The 14,193-nt window shown below is 42.6% G+C and overlaps 3 protein-coding genes across 6 annotated transcripts; 1 reads left to right on the forward strand and 2 right to left on the reverse strand.

Moving 5' to 3' along the window:
* Positions 1-2,173: 2,173 nt before the first annotated feature.
* LOC122321030 (alpha-tocopherol transfer protein-like) lies at positions 2,174-7,207 on the reverse strand. Of its 3 annotated transcripts, XM_070278939.1 has the most exons (7): positions 7,085-7,206; positions 5,318-5,402; positions 3,611-3,708; positions 3,323-3,482; positions 2,943-3,024; positions 2,450-2,877; positions 2,174-2,390 (listed from the first exon to the last, which is right to left on the reverse strand). In XM_070278939.1, exons 3-7 carry the CDS (start codon positions 3,702-3,704, stop codon positions 2,276-2,278), a joined length of 879 nt encoding a protein of 292 aa, XP_070135040.1. In that variant the 5' UTR covers positions 3,705-3,708; positions 5,318-5,402; positions 7,085-7,206; the 3' UTR covers positions 2,174-2,275. The 3 variants fall into 3 exon arrangements, with proteins under 3 accessions (XP_070135040.1, XP_070135041.1, XP_043065925.1); XM_070278940.1 differs by lacking the exon at positions 5,318-5,402 and having other exon boundaries at positions 7,085-7,207; XM_043209990.2 differs by lacking the exons at positions 5,318-5,402; positions 7,085-7,206 and adding an exon at positions 4,080-4,176.
* A 32-nt stretch (positions 7,208-7,239) lies between these two features.
* LOC108119690 (sal-like protein 4) lies at positions 7,240-9,205 on the forward strand. The gene is made up of 4 exons (XM_017232984.3): positions 7,240-7,404; positions 7,494-8,563; positions 8,619-8,835; positions 8,899-9,205. The coding sequence occupies exons 1-4, from the start codon at positions 7,240-7,242 to the stop codon at positions 9,133-9,135; spliced, it is 1,689 nt and encodes a 562-aa protein (XP_017088473.2). The 3' UTR covers positions 9,136-9,205.
* An 848-nt stretch (positions 9,206-10,053) lies between these two features.
* On the reverse strand, positions 10,054-14,189 carry LOC108119703 (pleckstrin homology domain-containing family F member 1 homolog). 2 transcript variants are annotated; one of them, XM_017233000.3, is made up of 3 exons: positions 13,954-14,189; positions 13,185-13,873; positions 10,054-10,656 (listed from the first exon to the last, which is right to left on the reverse strand). In XM_017233000.3, exons 1-3 carry the CDS (start codon positions 14,042-14,044, stop codon positions 10,564-10,566), a joined length of 873 nt encoding a protein of 290 aa, XP_017088489.2. In that variant the 5' UTR covers positions 14,045-14,189; the 3' UTR covers positions 10,054-10,563. The 2 variants fall into 2 exon arrangements, with proteins under 2 accessions (XP_017088489.2, XP_017088488.1); XM_017232999.3 differs by lacking the exons at positions 13,185-13,873; positions 13,954-14,189 and adding an exon at positions 11,365-13,062.
* Between the last annotated feature and the right edge of the window lie 4 nt (positions 14,190-14,193).

Below are 14,193 nucleotides of genomic sequence, written 5' to 3' on the forward strand. Positions count from 1 at the left end.
TTCGTTTATTGCCTTTGCCTCTCTCTTGCTTTCTCTCCTACTCTTCCTCTCTCGCCACTCTTCCGGCTGGCAAGGAAGTGTTGCCTGGGAGGAAGAGAGTCACACACACACACACAGACACACAGACAAGAAAAACAGAAGACTGTGGGGGAATTCTTTGGGAGAAAAACAACAAGATGGGGCCATAGTTTTGAAGAGTGCATTGTAAGCATTTTGGCTTAGGCATGTTAATGGGGTCATCACGCCCTCAATAAGACCTAAACCCTAAACCTAAACCCCTTCTGACCAACACACACCCACACTTACATACGTACATACACATGCATATGTACTTGTAGGTGCCCCCAAGGACTGCGGCTGTTATGACAAAATGTAAAATTGATCAATTTGGGGAAAAATGCATTCCTTTTTTTTGCTCTTTTTTCTGCTGACTCTAAATTGAAAATATATATAATTTACGGAAAGAGAGGGAGAGATAATTGCGGTCTTAGGGCCATTTAAGCCAAGGATTTACCATTGAGCTCTATTATGGAATTAAAGGAGTGGACACTGGCCATGGAAAACCTTCTAGAAATTTAAACTAAATATTAAAATAAAGAAAATCAAAAATAAATAAATAAAATAAATAAAGGTAAACCCAAGTTTTAAGTCTTAAAATTTATTAAAGTCTTCCCACCCCCGCTTAAAATTATTGGATGCCAACCATCGTACCCATGCGACCCACTTCCACTGACACTTCTCCCTTTTCTGGCCAAAAGCAGAGCTGCCACATAATTTAATTACCATACATGCAATCGGATGCACAGCACGTCTGGTTTGGGATAAAAACGTAACCAGAACCACCCACACACCCACCCAAGTCCAACCTTCCAAGCACCACCCAAAAGGAATCCCTTAATGGAACTCCACGCATCCATCGGATGGCTGAGTTGCAGCATTAAGTGGCGTTAAATGGTGGCATGAAGCCCCAATAAGAAATATGAATTGATGTTTCAATAATAAAAAAAAAAAAGAAATAAATGCAAAAATGATTTCACAACAAAATTTAATTATGTTTTATTGTCTTAATTAAGATTTAATGAAAAATTTCCGAAAGGCCGAATGAACTTTATGCTGAATCATTAAATGATTATTGTATTTTGGGGGCTGAGCATAGTTTCTAGTCAAAACTATCTAAAATCTGCATAAAAAAAGATCTAAATTAATTTACACTTAAATTAATATTTTTAAGAAGTAAGAAATTAAAAAGAAGGCTTAATGACTTTCGTAACCTTTCTGCCAAATCATTCTTTTGGAAAACCACAAAGTTTATGGTAATCTTGTGGCTATAAAAATTCAGTTTTTCTTTTCGATTTTTTTTTCTTAATATTTTTTTCAAGTGTATGATGTAATAATCCGAATGTATGCAAAAGTATTTTTTTTGCAGGGCCATACACACTTTAATGTGTCAGCCACACGGTTTATGAATCTCCTCCATGTGCAATGTTGATGTGGTTACTGCACATTGGATAAATGGACAGTTGGGTGGATTGGATGGCTTGGATGGCTTGGCTTGGGTGGTATTCGGTGGTTGGAATGGATCGGTAATTGTACGTTGGACATGGCCTGTCTGGCGATGACGTTCTCGATGTACCAATGTGTGTAAAGTGTCATTGGGCGTTTGCGAAATGCAGATTGTGGTGTATTGGGGGGAGGGATAGGCACATGGATTACGGATAGCTGGCTGTGAATAATGGACTCCGAACTGGGTAAGGGGTACGGGTCCAAGTCTGGGAATGAGGACGAGCCAGGTCGGCCAACTTGGCCAACCGAACGGATGTGTCAATACCCACACACACATTGTGGTACTTCAAGGGGTCCTCGATGGGTCTGCTTCCATTACGGATTTCGTTTTGCTCTTAATTCCGTCCGGTTTTTGTTGCTCCACTTTCCACCAACCACACCTGTCACACCTACTTAAAAAACTGAGCTGAAGAAACTACAAAAAAAGGGGGTAACCTACATAAACTACACTACAAAAAGACACGAATTAACATAAAAATTATGTTGATAAAGTTTGAAGAGGTTATCTGTAGACTATATGATACCTAGTACTTCTGAAAGGATTCCCCTATATTCCCCCTAAACCTCTCAATAAAAAAACATCCCAAAATTATAATAAAATATATGTATATTTAAAAAATAAAATATTTACTTACAAAAGCCCAAGCCCAGCTGGGAAATACAAGAATTAAAAAGCAATAACAATACATATTTATAAAAAATCCTTTAAAAACTAATCAATCTCCAAGGTACGAAGGCTTTGAGCCACATCGGTGTCGACCTTGTGCCTGTTGCCGCCCTTTTTGGCCTTGTTTAGCTGCCAATTTTTGGCATCCATCAGGTAATCCCTAGAGAGTTAAACCATCTTTACTAAATCCAATTAACAAATTAGAATCCCAGCACCCACCTTTGCTCCTTAAGTAGCTGCATCCACTCCTGCTTCAGATCCGACATCTTTCCGGCCTCTCCGCCGTACTCCTCCGGCAGCATGGAGCGCGGAAAGTGCTGGAACGGAGTCTCGGCATTGGGCAGATGGAAGTGTATTAGCTTGAAGACCTCACCCTTAATAAAGGGCTTCACCACGGTGAGGACCTTGTCCAGAAACGAGGGGCAGTTGAGGACATGGATCTCCTTGAGCCGAACGGGATGTGCCTCCTGGACGAACTTCATGTAGACACGGAGAGCGCCCAGGGCGGTCTTGGTCAGATGTCGTAGGGTATAACCAGCCATGTCGAAAATGGGTATCTCACCGTCCGACAGCTTCTCCTCGTCCTCGGTGGCGAACCGGCAATCGGCCACCATGAAGAAGACCTTGATTCCAGCCGTAAAATTAAACTATAAAAAAAACATATATATTTTGGTTACAACTTCATATAACTCCGATACTACTACTATATTACCTTGTCGGCGTCAAAGTCAATCAGGCGGTAAAATAGCAACTTGTTGTTCTCCGGGGTCAGTCCGGGCAACGGCACCAGATCTCTGTGGTAGACCGAGAGGTGGGTTAATAAATATACAAAAGTCGGGATCCCAAAAAAAAAAAAAACCGGTTGCCCAAATGACACTGCATCACCCTAAGTGCAGACACTGCGAAAAAATCACAAAGTTGCCAAATCACATCGTAAATTATCATTCAATGTTAGTGCAAATTAATGCACATAAACCCAACCTGATATTTTGTATTTTTGATTACCATATGCATTTGGAAATCTTACAAAAGAAATTATAGTTTAAAATCCAATCAATGAATCCCCCACCTCGTAGTGGAACTCCTACTTACGCCACTTTAAGAAGCTGCTGGGAACTGGCATCTAGGGGATCTCGATCTATAAAGATATTACTGTGTTTATTCCTCAGACCGTAGTTGAGTTCCAGGAGGCGCTGGGCGTGGCTGACATCGCCCCTTGTGGAATGCAGAAAGCGTCGCAGCAGAAGACTGGCTACAAAAGGGGAGTCGGAAAATCAGAAAAAAAAGTGGGGGAAGAGACGGTGGGGTATGTGTTGGATTATGCAACTTGGCCAAGAGGCCATCCAGGCCATTGACCCAATTTCCAGTTGGTCCACTCACATATATTCTGTGGCAGCTGTGGATGCGACTTAATCCATTCCCGCAGCTCCAGCATCCGATCCGCCAGCAGTTGGTCCTCGTTTTTGTGCACCATTTTGCTGAACGAGAGAAAGTGGGTTTAGGTTTTAGAGTATCTTGTAGATTTCTAACTTTTAAGACTTTTATTGTTTAAGATCTTAAAAGAGATATATCCCATTCTAGCAAAAAAGGTCCTAAAATGGAGTCATTATTATAAAGGTTTCATTGCAAAGTCTTCCCTTTAAAGTTGTATCCATATTTGATTCATATTTTGTGTTATTTAAATATTAATTTTAATATTTTATCTTAATCACACAAAAAAATAGAAAACCTTCATCACAAATAATTAAAATCTTTATTCACGACCTAAACTTGAATTTATCAGTTAACTTTTTAGCATCTCTTGGTAATAAAAAAAAAACTAAAGTTGGTTGTAAAAATGAAGACCCACTAGAACTTGGCCGGATTTGGAGTGAAACGCGTCTATGCGAGACTTAACCGCGATTGCAACTGATTGGGGCTGGAGCCCGGTCTTGGTTTTGGCTTTGGGTTTTTGGCTTTTTGGCTCTGCCACCGCCTCTGCCTCTGCCTCTGCCTCGGCCTCGGCCGCTGCCTCTGCCGCAGTCTGGCTCTGCTGTTGGCATCGCAAATAACCAAGTTATTACCTGAATAAAGCCAAGATCGAGGGGGCCATGGGGGGAGGGACAACCACAACCCGCTTCCAGCTCCCAGCTCCCATCACCCATCCCAGCTGACTTGCAAAGTTTTTGTGTTTTTTTTGCACTTTGTGCGATCAGAGTTTGGCTTTTATGTAAGATGCATTTTTTTTTTAGCAAATTCGTTAATTTCAAATGGAATGCTGCATTATTTTGAAGCATTACATTTATGGACAAATATTTAAAGAACTTGAAACAAAAATTGCCACAACTTTTGAAACTTAAAAGATAACCACTTAAAACCATGATTAGAATCACCTCCCTTATCCTTATAGACATGTCCTGTGGTTTTTTTGTCCAAAATTCTAATGAATAAAAAATAATAATTAAAATAAAATAAAATTAATATTTTTTTAAAAAAGCGCCCTCCTCCTCGATTCTCATAGGAAGCACTTAAGTAGGCCTAAAAAGCCGAAAAAAAAATTAAGTCTTTTTTAATTTTATGACTTTTCTTTTTTGTTTTTGTTGTTTATTGTTGTAAAAACTAAGAGCTTATACAGTTTAACGGTAAATAAAGCCCTAGAAGTGGCTCTCTAAAACATATTAAATATTTTATTGAATATTTAAAATATTCTTCTTAAATGAGCTTGTTACCTTGCCAACATATAAGATAATTTAGTAAATCCTTGATCAGGATCAACTCTCTTATCCTTATAGACATGTCCTGTGGTTTTTTTGGCTAAAATGTTTATGCAAAAAAAATAATAACTAAAATAAAATAATTTATTAATTTTAAAAATAGCGCCCTCCTCCTCGATTCTCATAGGGAGCACTTAAGTAAGCCTAAAAAGCAAAAAAAAAATTAAGTCTTTATTAATTTTATGACTTTTCCTTTTTGTTTTTGTTGTTTATTGTTGTAAAAACAAGTAGCTTATACAGTTTAACGGTAAATAAAGCTATAGAAGTAGCTCTCTAAAACATATATAATATTTTTTTCAATATTTAAAATTTACTTCTTAAATAAGCTTCTCACCTTGCCAACTTATAAGATAATTAAGTGAATCCCTGATCAGGATCAACTCTCTTATCCTTATAGACATGTCCTGTTGTTTATTTGCCTAAAATGTTAATAATAAAAAAATTATAAACAAAACAAAATAATATAAATAATTTAAAAAATAGCGCCCTCCTCCTCGATTCTCATAGTGAGCACTTAAGTAAGCCCCTAAAACAAAATATTTTTTGAATCTTGAAAATTTTTATGGATTTTATTTCTTGTTTTTATTGTCTCTTATTATATAAACAACTAGTTTACACAGCTGACAGGTTAAGAAGCTTTAGAAAATGCTTTCTCAGGTGCATTAAATATTTTTTTTTTCATTTTTAAAACCTCTTTCTATCTTTTTTTTTTAAATAAAATTAACACCTCAGCTCGTGTTGGTATTGTTGTGCAATTCAATGTGTTGACTTTTCTGTGTCAAAAGGTCAAACACCTATATGTGCATGCGTGTTTACTATTGTTGTTGTTGGTGGTGTTGCGTGGGTGCTGTGCGGGTTTTCCGGCCATAACTTACTGGCTTTAAGCTTTTTCCATGCGACCGCCATGGCGGCCATTGGCGGTAACTTTTTTTTTCAGTTGCTGTTGTTGGACATGTACATATGTCTTCGATCTTGGTTTACTATATGGGTTGGCTTTAGCTTTACCGCGACATTGGCAAACAATTTTCGGCAAGGCAAGGCAAGGCCCACACCATCCGCTGCTAACCACAGTCCGATGGCGAGTCGCGCTCCACTTGTTATGCCGCCGGCTGGTCGAATCGCTTCGTACGTGTTTCGCAACTTAAACTATTTACAACAGCATGAATTAAAACAAAAAAAACTGTCAAAAAACAAAAACCAAAAAGAAGCAGTCACGAACCAAAAAAAAAAATAAAGACGGAACAGCAAAAGCAGCGCAGAACAGAAAAATAAAAAAAAAATACAGCTACAAAATAAAAAATAAATAAAACAAACAAAAAAAATAACCATAACAAATATATATAAAAATGTTTAACCTGTATTTGCGTTAGCAGCAGATTGCATTACCATATAACATACAAGTTTACAGTGAAGCTTCTGGTTGGCGGGATCACAAAAATCAATCATACGCCATGTAAGCCAAATGAATATTACATGGTTTTCTTATGACATAACTTCTCGTGTAAAAAAACTAAAAACTTTAATGAGAAATCCTAAAAAATATCAATAAAATATATTTCATAGTTACTTGGCTTATTGAAGCTCCACTGTACTATTTGACAGTTGGTTTTTAATGCAGCTGTAAACTTAATAAGCCACCAAAATCCACACACAAGCGCCATTTTTTCACATTTCCATAAAAAAAGCGAAAAAAAAAACCAAATAAAAAACGAAAAGCATTTTTATGTGTGTCTCAGCAATGAAAATTAAAAGCAATTGCTCTTGACCTTGGAAATGAAACTTAACCGGCTTAATATTTTTTATTCAACAATTTAAATGCTTCCTTAAGAGTTATTTTAACAATTGCCAAATGAATTAAAAGTCAAGTAATTAAGTTGTATTTTTAAAATGCGAATAAGATTTAAAAAAAAAGCTTAGAACTTAAAATAATAGAACATATGGATGTACCATAAACATAGGCTTTTATCATTCAAATTTTTAATATTTAAAATTTTTACTAATTTTAAAATAAACTAAGTAATCATTTAATTTTTAACAAAGCGTTAAATTAATTTTGAAATAAAAATATTACATACCGTTTTTACACATGTAAATAACTTACCTAATTCTTACATCGATTTTACAGTGTGACCGTGTAGGTCAGGCGTTGGCCAAAATGAGCTGTCCATACCGTACGCACCCCAACTGGGCACACTCGTTCGCATATCCGATGGTGGAGCAAATCCCAACTTAGGATAAGAGAAACCCAATTACAAAATGATCTGTCGCCTGTGTCTGAACGCGCTGGACGAGCAGGACGCAGTGCTGCTATTCGGCGGTGCCACCGAGGCGGCAGCAGAGGACGAGGGCGACGGTGCCAGCGGCCAGGCAATGCCGGAAAGCGACCTGGTCCAACTGATCTCGATTCATCTGTACCTCTGCGTGAGTATTCCAACTTAGCCACCCCCCGACACCTCCCCATCAGCTGGAAGTGACAGAAGTGCATTCGTACAATTCCATGCATCTTGCAGCTATCCCGCGACGACGCCATCTCCACCTGCATCTGCACGGAGTGCTGCTCCCAGCTGGAGAGCTTCCACAACTTTTGGAAGCTGGTGGAGCTGAAGCAGACGACTCTGTGTAGCCAGTTCCTGGAAATCGACTGTGACGTCAACTGGTCGGAGGAGCCGGACGAGGAACTGGTCCAATTGGAGCCCGAATTTCCTGTGGAATTCTGTATAAAAACAGAACCCAAAGCAGTGGCCACCACCGTTGCTACGGCAGTCAATAAGTTTCCTTGTATGTTCTGCGAGAAGTCGTTCAAGATGCGTCGCTACCTGGAGGAGCACATTGCCACACACACCGGTGATCGACCAATCCCCTGTCCTTACTGCGAGATGGCCTTTCGCTGCCGCTCCAACATGTACACCCACGTCAAGAGCAAGCACACGGCCCAGTGGCTGAAAGCTCGAGAGGAACGGGATGCGGCCAAATCGCAGAATCACGCCATTCACGAGGTGAAAACTGAGGTGGTGGAGGAGGTTTCAGTTCTTGCTCCGCTTACAACTCCTGCCATCACCGGTATTCCCGCAACAGCTTCGGCTACATCTCCGCCATCCATGCAGCAGCTCCCGCTGTCTGTGATCAAGACAGAGCCCGGAGACTCCATCAACTTGACCATGGCCAAGACCCCACCCACAGCCAGTCGTGCATCGCGGACTCGTTCCAGCCGCCGCAAGACCCATTCGCCCAAGAAGGCTCAGCCCACAGAGTCCAGTGACGGCAGCGGCGATGAGGAATCACCCCAGAAGCGTCTCAAAGAGAACGAACTCATTTTGGCCAACTACAATGCTGTGGCTGCGGCTGTGGTGGCTGCCGCCTCAATATCTGGCACAGGAGGAGCCAGTAGCGGAGGAGGTGGCAATAGTGGAACCACCAGCCAGACAGACACCCTGCAGCAGCGTTTGTGTGCAAGTCTCCTTCAGCAGCAGCAACTCCAGCAGCACATAAATCTCCTGTCCGCTATGACAGCATCCACAGCAGCCGGAGGGTCAAGTAGCACCTGCACCACCACCACCACCACCACCAGCAATCCCTACGGGTAAGTCAACATAAATGCTCTTTACGATCGATTTTAATGACAAATCCATTTCCAGATCACCACCTGGCCAAGCTGAAAAGCGAACGCCGGACAAACGGCGATCCGCACCGACAGCACCACCCATCCAGACGGCCATCAAACCCGAGGCGCCCATCTCCCTCATTTGTCCCAACTGCGGGGAACTGCCCGGGCTGAATCACCGCTGCCTAAGCAAACCCAAGTACGCCTGCGATGTGTGCGGCAAGAGCTTCAAGATGAAGCGCTACCTAGAGGTGAGTAGGCTTGCCTAGCTTGTTAATACCTAGCCTTTATTCCATTGTATTCCATCGATTCAGGAACACTTTGCCACCCACACTGGCGTTAAACTGCATACCTGCGCCTTCTGCCCCACAGAATTTCGGTCCAAGTCGAACATGTACCATCATACGAAGCGTAAGCACAAAGCCGAATGGGAACGCTCCAGGGCTAGCCGATCGGCGGCGAAGGAGCAAAGGCTCCAGGAGCAAATCCAGATGAAAATACAGTTACCCAGTGCAGTTACCCAGGCCCAGTCCGGACCGGCTGCTGTCTAAACTTTTATATACATTTATATATGAATATATTTTTTGCATGTTAGACATACATAACACAAAATAACGAGAATACCGACATGTACTTAACCGAAGTTTCGTATAACTCCAGTCGCGATTTGCGGATATCGCCTATCGCCCATCGCCTGGCACCTATTGTGTATACTCTTCTCATTCTCTATAATGCCTTGGCCAGTTTTGATTAGATCTGGTTATAAAGTAAACATTAATTTCAACAAAAACTGATATATAATCGTTTTGCTTATTGGGGCGGCTTGGAGCTTAGGCGGTACGGATCCGTACCCTTAACTGTATTGGATTTCGATCTCTGGATGTTTATTTTGATTTGTTGGAAGTGGGGACTGGACTGGACTTTAAATAAGCAAATTCCTAAATTCTTTCCGTTATTTTCTTGCTTATTGATGAGTGAGCTTCTTTCTGGCAGAAATGATGAGTTTAACAGGATACTTCCATCTCTTTTCATTCGAACTATACGGGTCAGCAAAAAACAAACCCTAGTCCCTAGTCCCAAACCCACTCTGCTGGAAAGCCTCGAAAAACGAGCAAAATGCAGACAATAGTCGCCCAGATTACCCGGCGAACAGAAATCAGGAGCAGATGGAACTTCAAAACAAAAAAATAATACTGCAACGGTTCTCAACTCCGAATACCTCAGTATATACTATATACCAACTTTTTTGGTATTCTCACATGTGCTGACAACTGGTAACACTGCAGAGAGCGAGGAAAGTGGCGTTGCCACCTGCTGCCGATTACTGTTCGCCTGGTAATCTGGGTGCGTTTTGTGTGCATTTTGGGGAGCGTTTTGTGGCTCAAAAAAAAGCTAGCTAGTCCGTTTTTCTGGACTTGTATGCGCCCCCTAAAGCCCAAATGGAAAAAGATGAGAATTATTATTGCAAATTCAATTTACAGATTTAATTTTAATTTATTTTTTTTGTTTTATCGCCTTTGTACAAATAGAAAACAGTTAATAATTGCAATTGCAAATTGCTCAATGCGTACGTTGTTTTTTTTTTTATATATATATATAGTATGTAAGTTTAGTTATGATCCTCCCGCCAAACATAAAATTTTTAGTGATTTCTCTCATCCGAAATAAAGAGGGGAAATACAAATAATGTGAACGGATAAACGGATATACGCGTAAATTAGTGTTAGGGACAAAAGTGTGTGTGTTAATATGATAAAACTAGGTATACAATATAATATATATATATCGGTATATCAAGCTGCTTTCTGTACTGCCATGTTTTTTTTTGGAGAAGTATCCTTCGCCAGGCATGTGTTCTTTCATTTGTTTCGAGTTCGTTGTAACCACGAAAGCAGCCACCACTTGACATCGTTTTTTTTTGGACAAAAAAAAATAATAATAATTCTAACTCTGTTAGTCGACGATTAGTCGTTGGCGCGCTACTTGAATGGATTGGGTCGTGCCTTGAATACCGTCATCTTTCGTATTTCCTTGATCTCCTCCTGCTCGCATCGTTTCCGTTGTTCGTCTTGCTGAAAAAAATAAATTGAAAAAAAAGAGAACTTTAATGAATGGGAACATTCACAACAATGTACATTCAGTGGCTCATCCATATTGATAGCGACATTATTAAGTTGCCATTATATTCCCAACCCACTTTAATTGAAAAATGAAAAAAGAACTGAATCATTCGAGTCTTTCCTCTTCTTATGAAGCCGGGCTTACCCCCCGATTAGTCAGCCGGCAGGAGGCCAAGTGATAAGGGGACCTTGCTCGCCAGAGAATATGGTGGACGGCGACGTCCACTTGGTATCGGCTGTGGCTGATCCACTCGGCGGTTTGTTTGCCAGCAAAAAAAAAATAGAGAAACAGCCACAGCCATTTGGGCTGATAAGATTAGCGTAGCGGACGGAATTCGCGCCGAGTGGGATCAGTGAATAAAAAAAAAAAAAAAAATGGAAATTAAAAGAATAAGAAAACAAAGCGCCGAGCCAAGGTCAAAGTCACAAATACAAAAAAATGAGGATCTTACAAAGGATCTTATGAAGTAATCTTAAGCTCCCACCGCTCCAAAAGGATCATCGTAATAGAGCCACTTTCTATGGCTTAACTATGTCACTTAAAACTAACGATCATTACTAATATCTCTTTGGAAGCGGTGCACTAATCTCTTGTGAAAAGCTGCTAAGAGCCCCCCCCGGGCTATAATCATCTGAGTTTTGTTTGTGTTGGATATCTACCAGTGGGTTAACTCTCTTTTTTGATCTTCTCAGCAGTGGCTGCCGACTATGGGGGCAGCTGGATTCGGGGTGGCTTGGGCTGGCTCGCCACCAACGCCGGAATGGCCCAGCGCTGACGTTGCGGTAATCGTGGAGGAGGGAGTGGCTATCGTGGAGTCATCGGCGGAGGAGAGCACGCTGTTGTCGCCATAGAAACGGGGCTCGTCATGTGATTCGCCGCCCGGCGAGACAATATCTTCGTCGGAATCCTCATCATTGGAGCTATCACCGGCGGTTGTGTTGAGCTTATTTCCGGTAGCTGCGGCCACAGCTGCCGAATCCTCGCCAGAGCTGGAGCTTGGCACATGCTTTAAACGATCATAACAGGCGTCGCAGACGCGTAGCGGTTTGGTGCTCTGCTGTGGTAGCAGAAACTTCTTGGCGGAGCAGCCGGCACAGACGACAGCACCGCAGTTGCGGCAGTGATGACGGCGCTGGATAAACGTAAACTGCGTCTTCTTGCAGTGCATGCAGACACTGGCCTCGGTGTCCGGCACCCAAACAGCGGCATGATTCTCCACCGGCTTCTTGCCGCTTTTGCGCAGCAGGTCCTCCACGCACTTGTTGATGTGCGCCATCCATTCCTGCTTCTCTGTACTGGTGGCGGCATACACCACAAACGACTTGGTGGTGGTGCGAATGTACCAGCCATTCCTATACTGCTGATTATCGGCAATCGACTCCAGCGATACCTCCTCCAGCGGCATGATGTGCTGCTTGTTGTACTTCTTCTTGCCAATCACTATATTCCCGTAGACCAGGATGTCGTTGAAAAGGAAAAACTGGCGGCTCTTTGGACGCTTCCGGCACATCTTGGTTAGCACACCTTCGCCGACCAGGACACGGCCCTGCATCGCCAGCGGCACACCCGAACTTCCAAAACAATTCTCAACGGAGGCGATGCGTCGCGTGTTCGCCTCCGAGTTCACCAGACGGTCCACCATGATGTGAAAGTTCTTGTTCCGGTTGTTCCTGTTGCTTCGTTCGTTCGGTTCCGAGTGCTTAGGTGTTTAGTATTTGGTGCTCAGAATCGGAATCGGAATCAAAAATAATGAAGACTCTGAAATCCGAAGAGTAGCCAACTGTGACGACAAATTCACCTGTGTGTTGGTGTGTGCAGCGTTGTGCCGTGTGACCCTCGGTACCAGCTATATGTATGTGTGTGTGATAATGTATCCGATATTTTGTTAGCGTGTGCGTATGGGTGGAACTCGGTAGCAGCTGTTGCGTGTCCTGCGGGTACCCTGGTACCTTGATGGCCAATATCTCCTCCTTTCGGCTCGTCCGATATATGCAATGTACAACTGTCAACTGGCTTTTTCTACGCCGTCCGCGACGTCATGACTCACTCCCACCACTAACAACAAAAACAAACTGCGCTCTCGGCGCCCCCGCCTCGCTTCTTGTCACTTTCGCTCTTCCTATCTCTTTCCGTTGCTCGGTGTTCGGTGCCGTTTCAGCTTGCTGTCCGCTTATGTCGCTTTATTAGCGTACTGGTTCCGATTTTCTAATCTGAATGGTGATTTGTGTGTGGCGAGATCCAAGGAATACAGTATCCCGGCTGGCCAGATAGGATGCACAATTTCCCTCGATGGCAAAACTAAGTAAACCTTTTCGACGTTTTAACTCGCAACGGTGTGGCCAGCCTATGATCCTAAAAAATGACCTACTTTTAACCCCAAAACCTGTTATGACCCAGTGTTGTAAAATACAGCAATTGATGAACTTTCCAACCGCTGTATTTGGTTTTTAAATCTTTTAAACATTTAACGTTTAAATACCTCATTTTTTTTCTGCTCCAAATTCGCCTGCACAGCAGCGTCAAATTCACGGCGTTCCCGCAGGCGCTGTTCGCTTCGAAGCTGGAATGGCTTGGGCTGGCAGTGTCCAGGCCTAGGGGGTGGATGCTTATCATGCTCCGACCCTGTCTCCCGAATCCTTCGCCGTTCCCTGTCCAAGCGCCCGTGTTTTACGACCTCTGGAGTGACCGGCATTGTCACTTTGTGTACCACACGCATCTCGCCAATGCGGTTGTGTATCATTTTGAAATTTGGCATTGGCCGGCTGTGGAACTCACGCGCCTTACGCTCCTCATCCTCGCGTCTTCGCAGCGCCAGCTGCCGGTTTGACTCGTAGACGTTCTTAAAATCGTAGGCTTTGGGAATGGGAACCGAACCGCCGGCAGCAGGCTCTGTTTGGTGTTTCTGCTGGACGGGTGACCACATCAGACGCAGATTGGGACCCGGTGCGCAGCGGTTCTCTGTACTTTGGTGTTGATCAGCCTCAGGTCTGTTCTCCTCCTTGAGCTCGTCCTCGTCCCAGCTCGGTTGGATGATCGGAATCGGTTTGATTTCCGCTTCTTCATTTTTCGTTTGATATTGATCCTGATCCGCTTTGGCCACGGGAGTGGCACAGGTCAGCAGAGCGTTTACATTGTTTATGTTTCCAATATTTTCCTTGTTTGCCTTTGCTGTACAAAAATTGGCAATGGGCAAAAATGGCGCCCTTTTATTTAACTAACTGTGAATGCTGTGTTTGCAAAGTTCTTACCGAAAAAGTTTTGGGAATGATCTAGGAGATAATCACCCACGTCGATGGCGTCCCAATCGAACTCCGTCTTCAAAAAAGTGCCATCCTCCATGGCTATTTTGTGAATTGCGGCTACAAATTTTAAAATACAAGCAAGGTATGATCAAGGCACGCTGCGAGTGACCGTATGGCTTTGGTCAAAAAACACCAAATATCGTTTTGCAACACTCTATCGGTAAAATTTATCGATTTATCGACTGG

The sequence above is a fragment of the Drosophila bipectinata genome, chromosome XL (genome assembly GCF_030179905.1).
Source record: "Drosophila bipectinata strain 14024-0381.07 chromosome XL, DbipHiC1v2, whole genome shotgun sequence".
Taxonomy (NCBI): Eukaryota; Metazoa; Arthropoda; class Insecta; order Diptera; family Drosophilidae; genus Drosophila; species Drosophila bipectinata.

Excerpts from the sequence above, each read along its gene's own strand:
- LOC122321030 (XM_070278940.1), bottom strand. The coding sequence starts at position 3,704 with ATGGTGCACAAAAACGAGGACCAACTGCTGGCGGATCGGATGCTGGAG. Across the intron at positions 3,025-3,322 it reads CAGCAGCTTCTTAAAGTGGC|AGATCTGGTGCCGTTGCCCG; the intron begins GTAAGTAGGAGT and ends GGTCTACCACAG. Across the intron at positions 2,391-2,449 it reads CAGCTACTTAAGGAGCAAAG|GGATTACCTGATGGATGCCA; the intron begins GTGGGTGCTGGG and ends TTAACTCTCTAG.
- LOC108119690 (XM_017232984.3), top strand. The coding sequence starts at position 7,240 with ATGATCTGTCGCCTGTGTCTGAACGCGCTGGACGAGCAGGACGCAGTG. Across the intron at positions 8,564-8,618 it reads ACCACCAGCAATCCCTACGG|ATCACCACCTGGCCAAGCTG; the intron begins GTAAGTCAACAT and ends ATCCATTTCCAG. Across the intron at positions 8,836-8,898 it reads AGATGAAGCGCTACCTAGAG|GAACACTTTGCCACCCACAC; the intron begins GTGAGTAGGCTT and ends CCATCGATTCAG.
- LOC108119703 (XM_017232999.3), bottom strand. The coding sequence starts at position 12,347 with ATGGTGGACCGTCTGGTGAACTCGGAGGCGAACACGCGACGCATCGCC.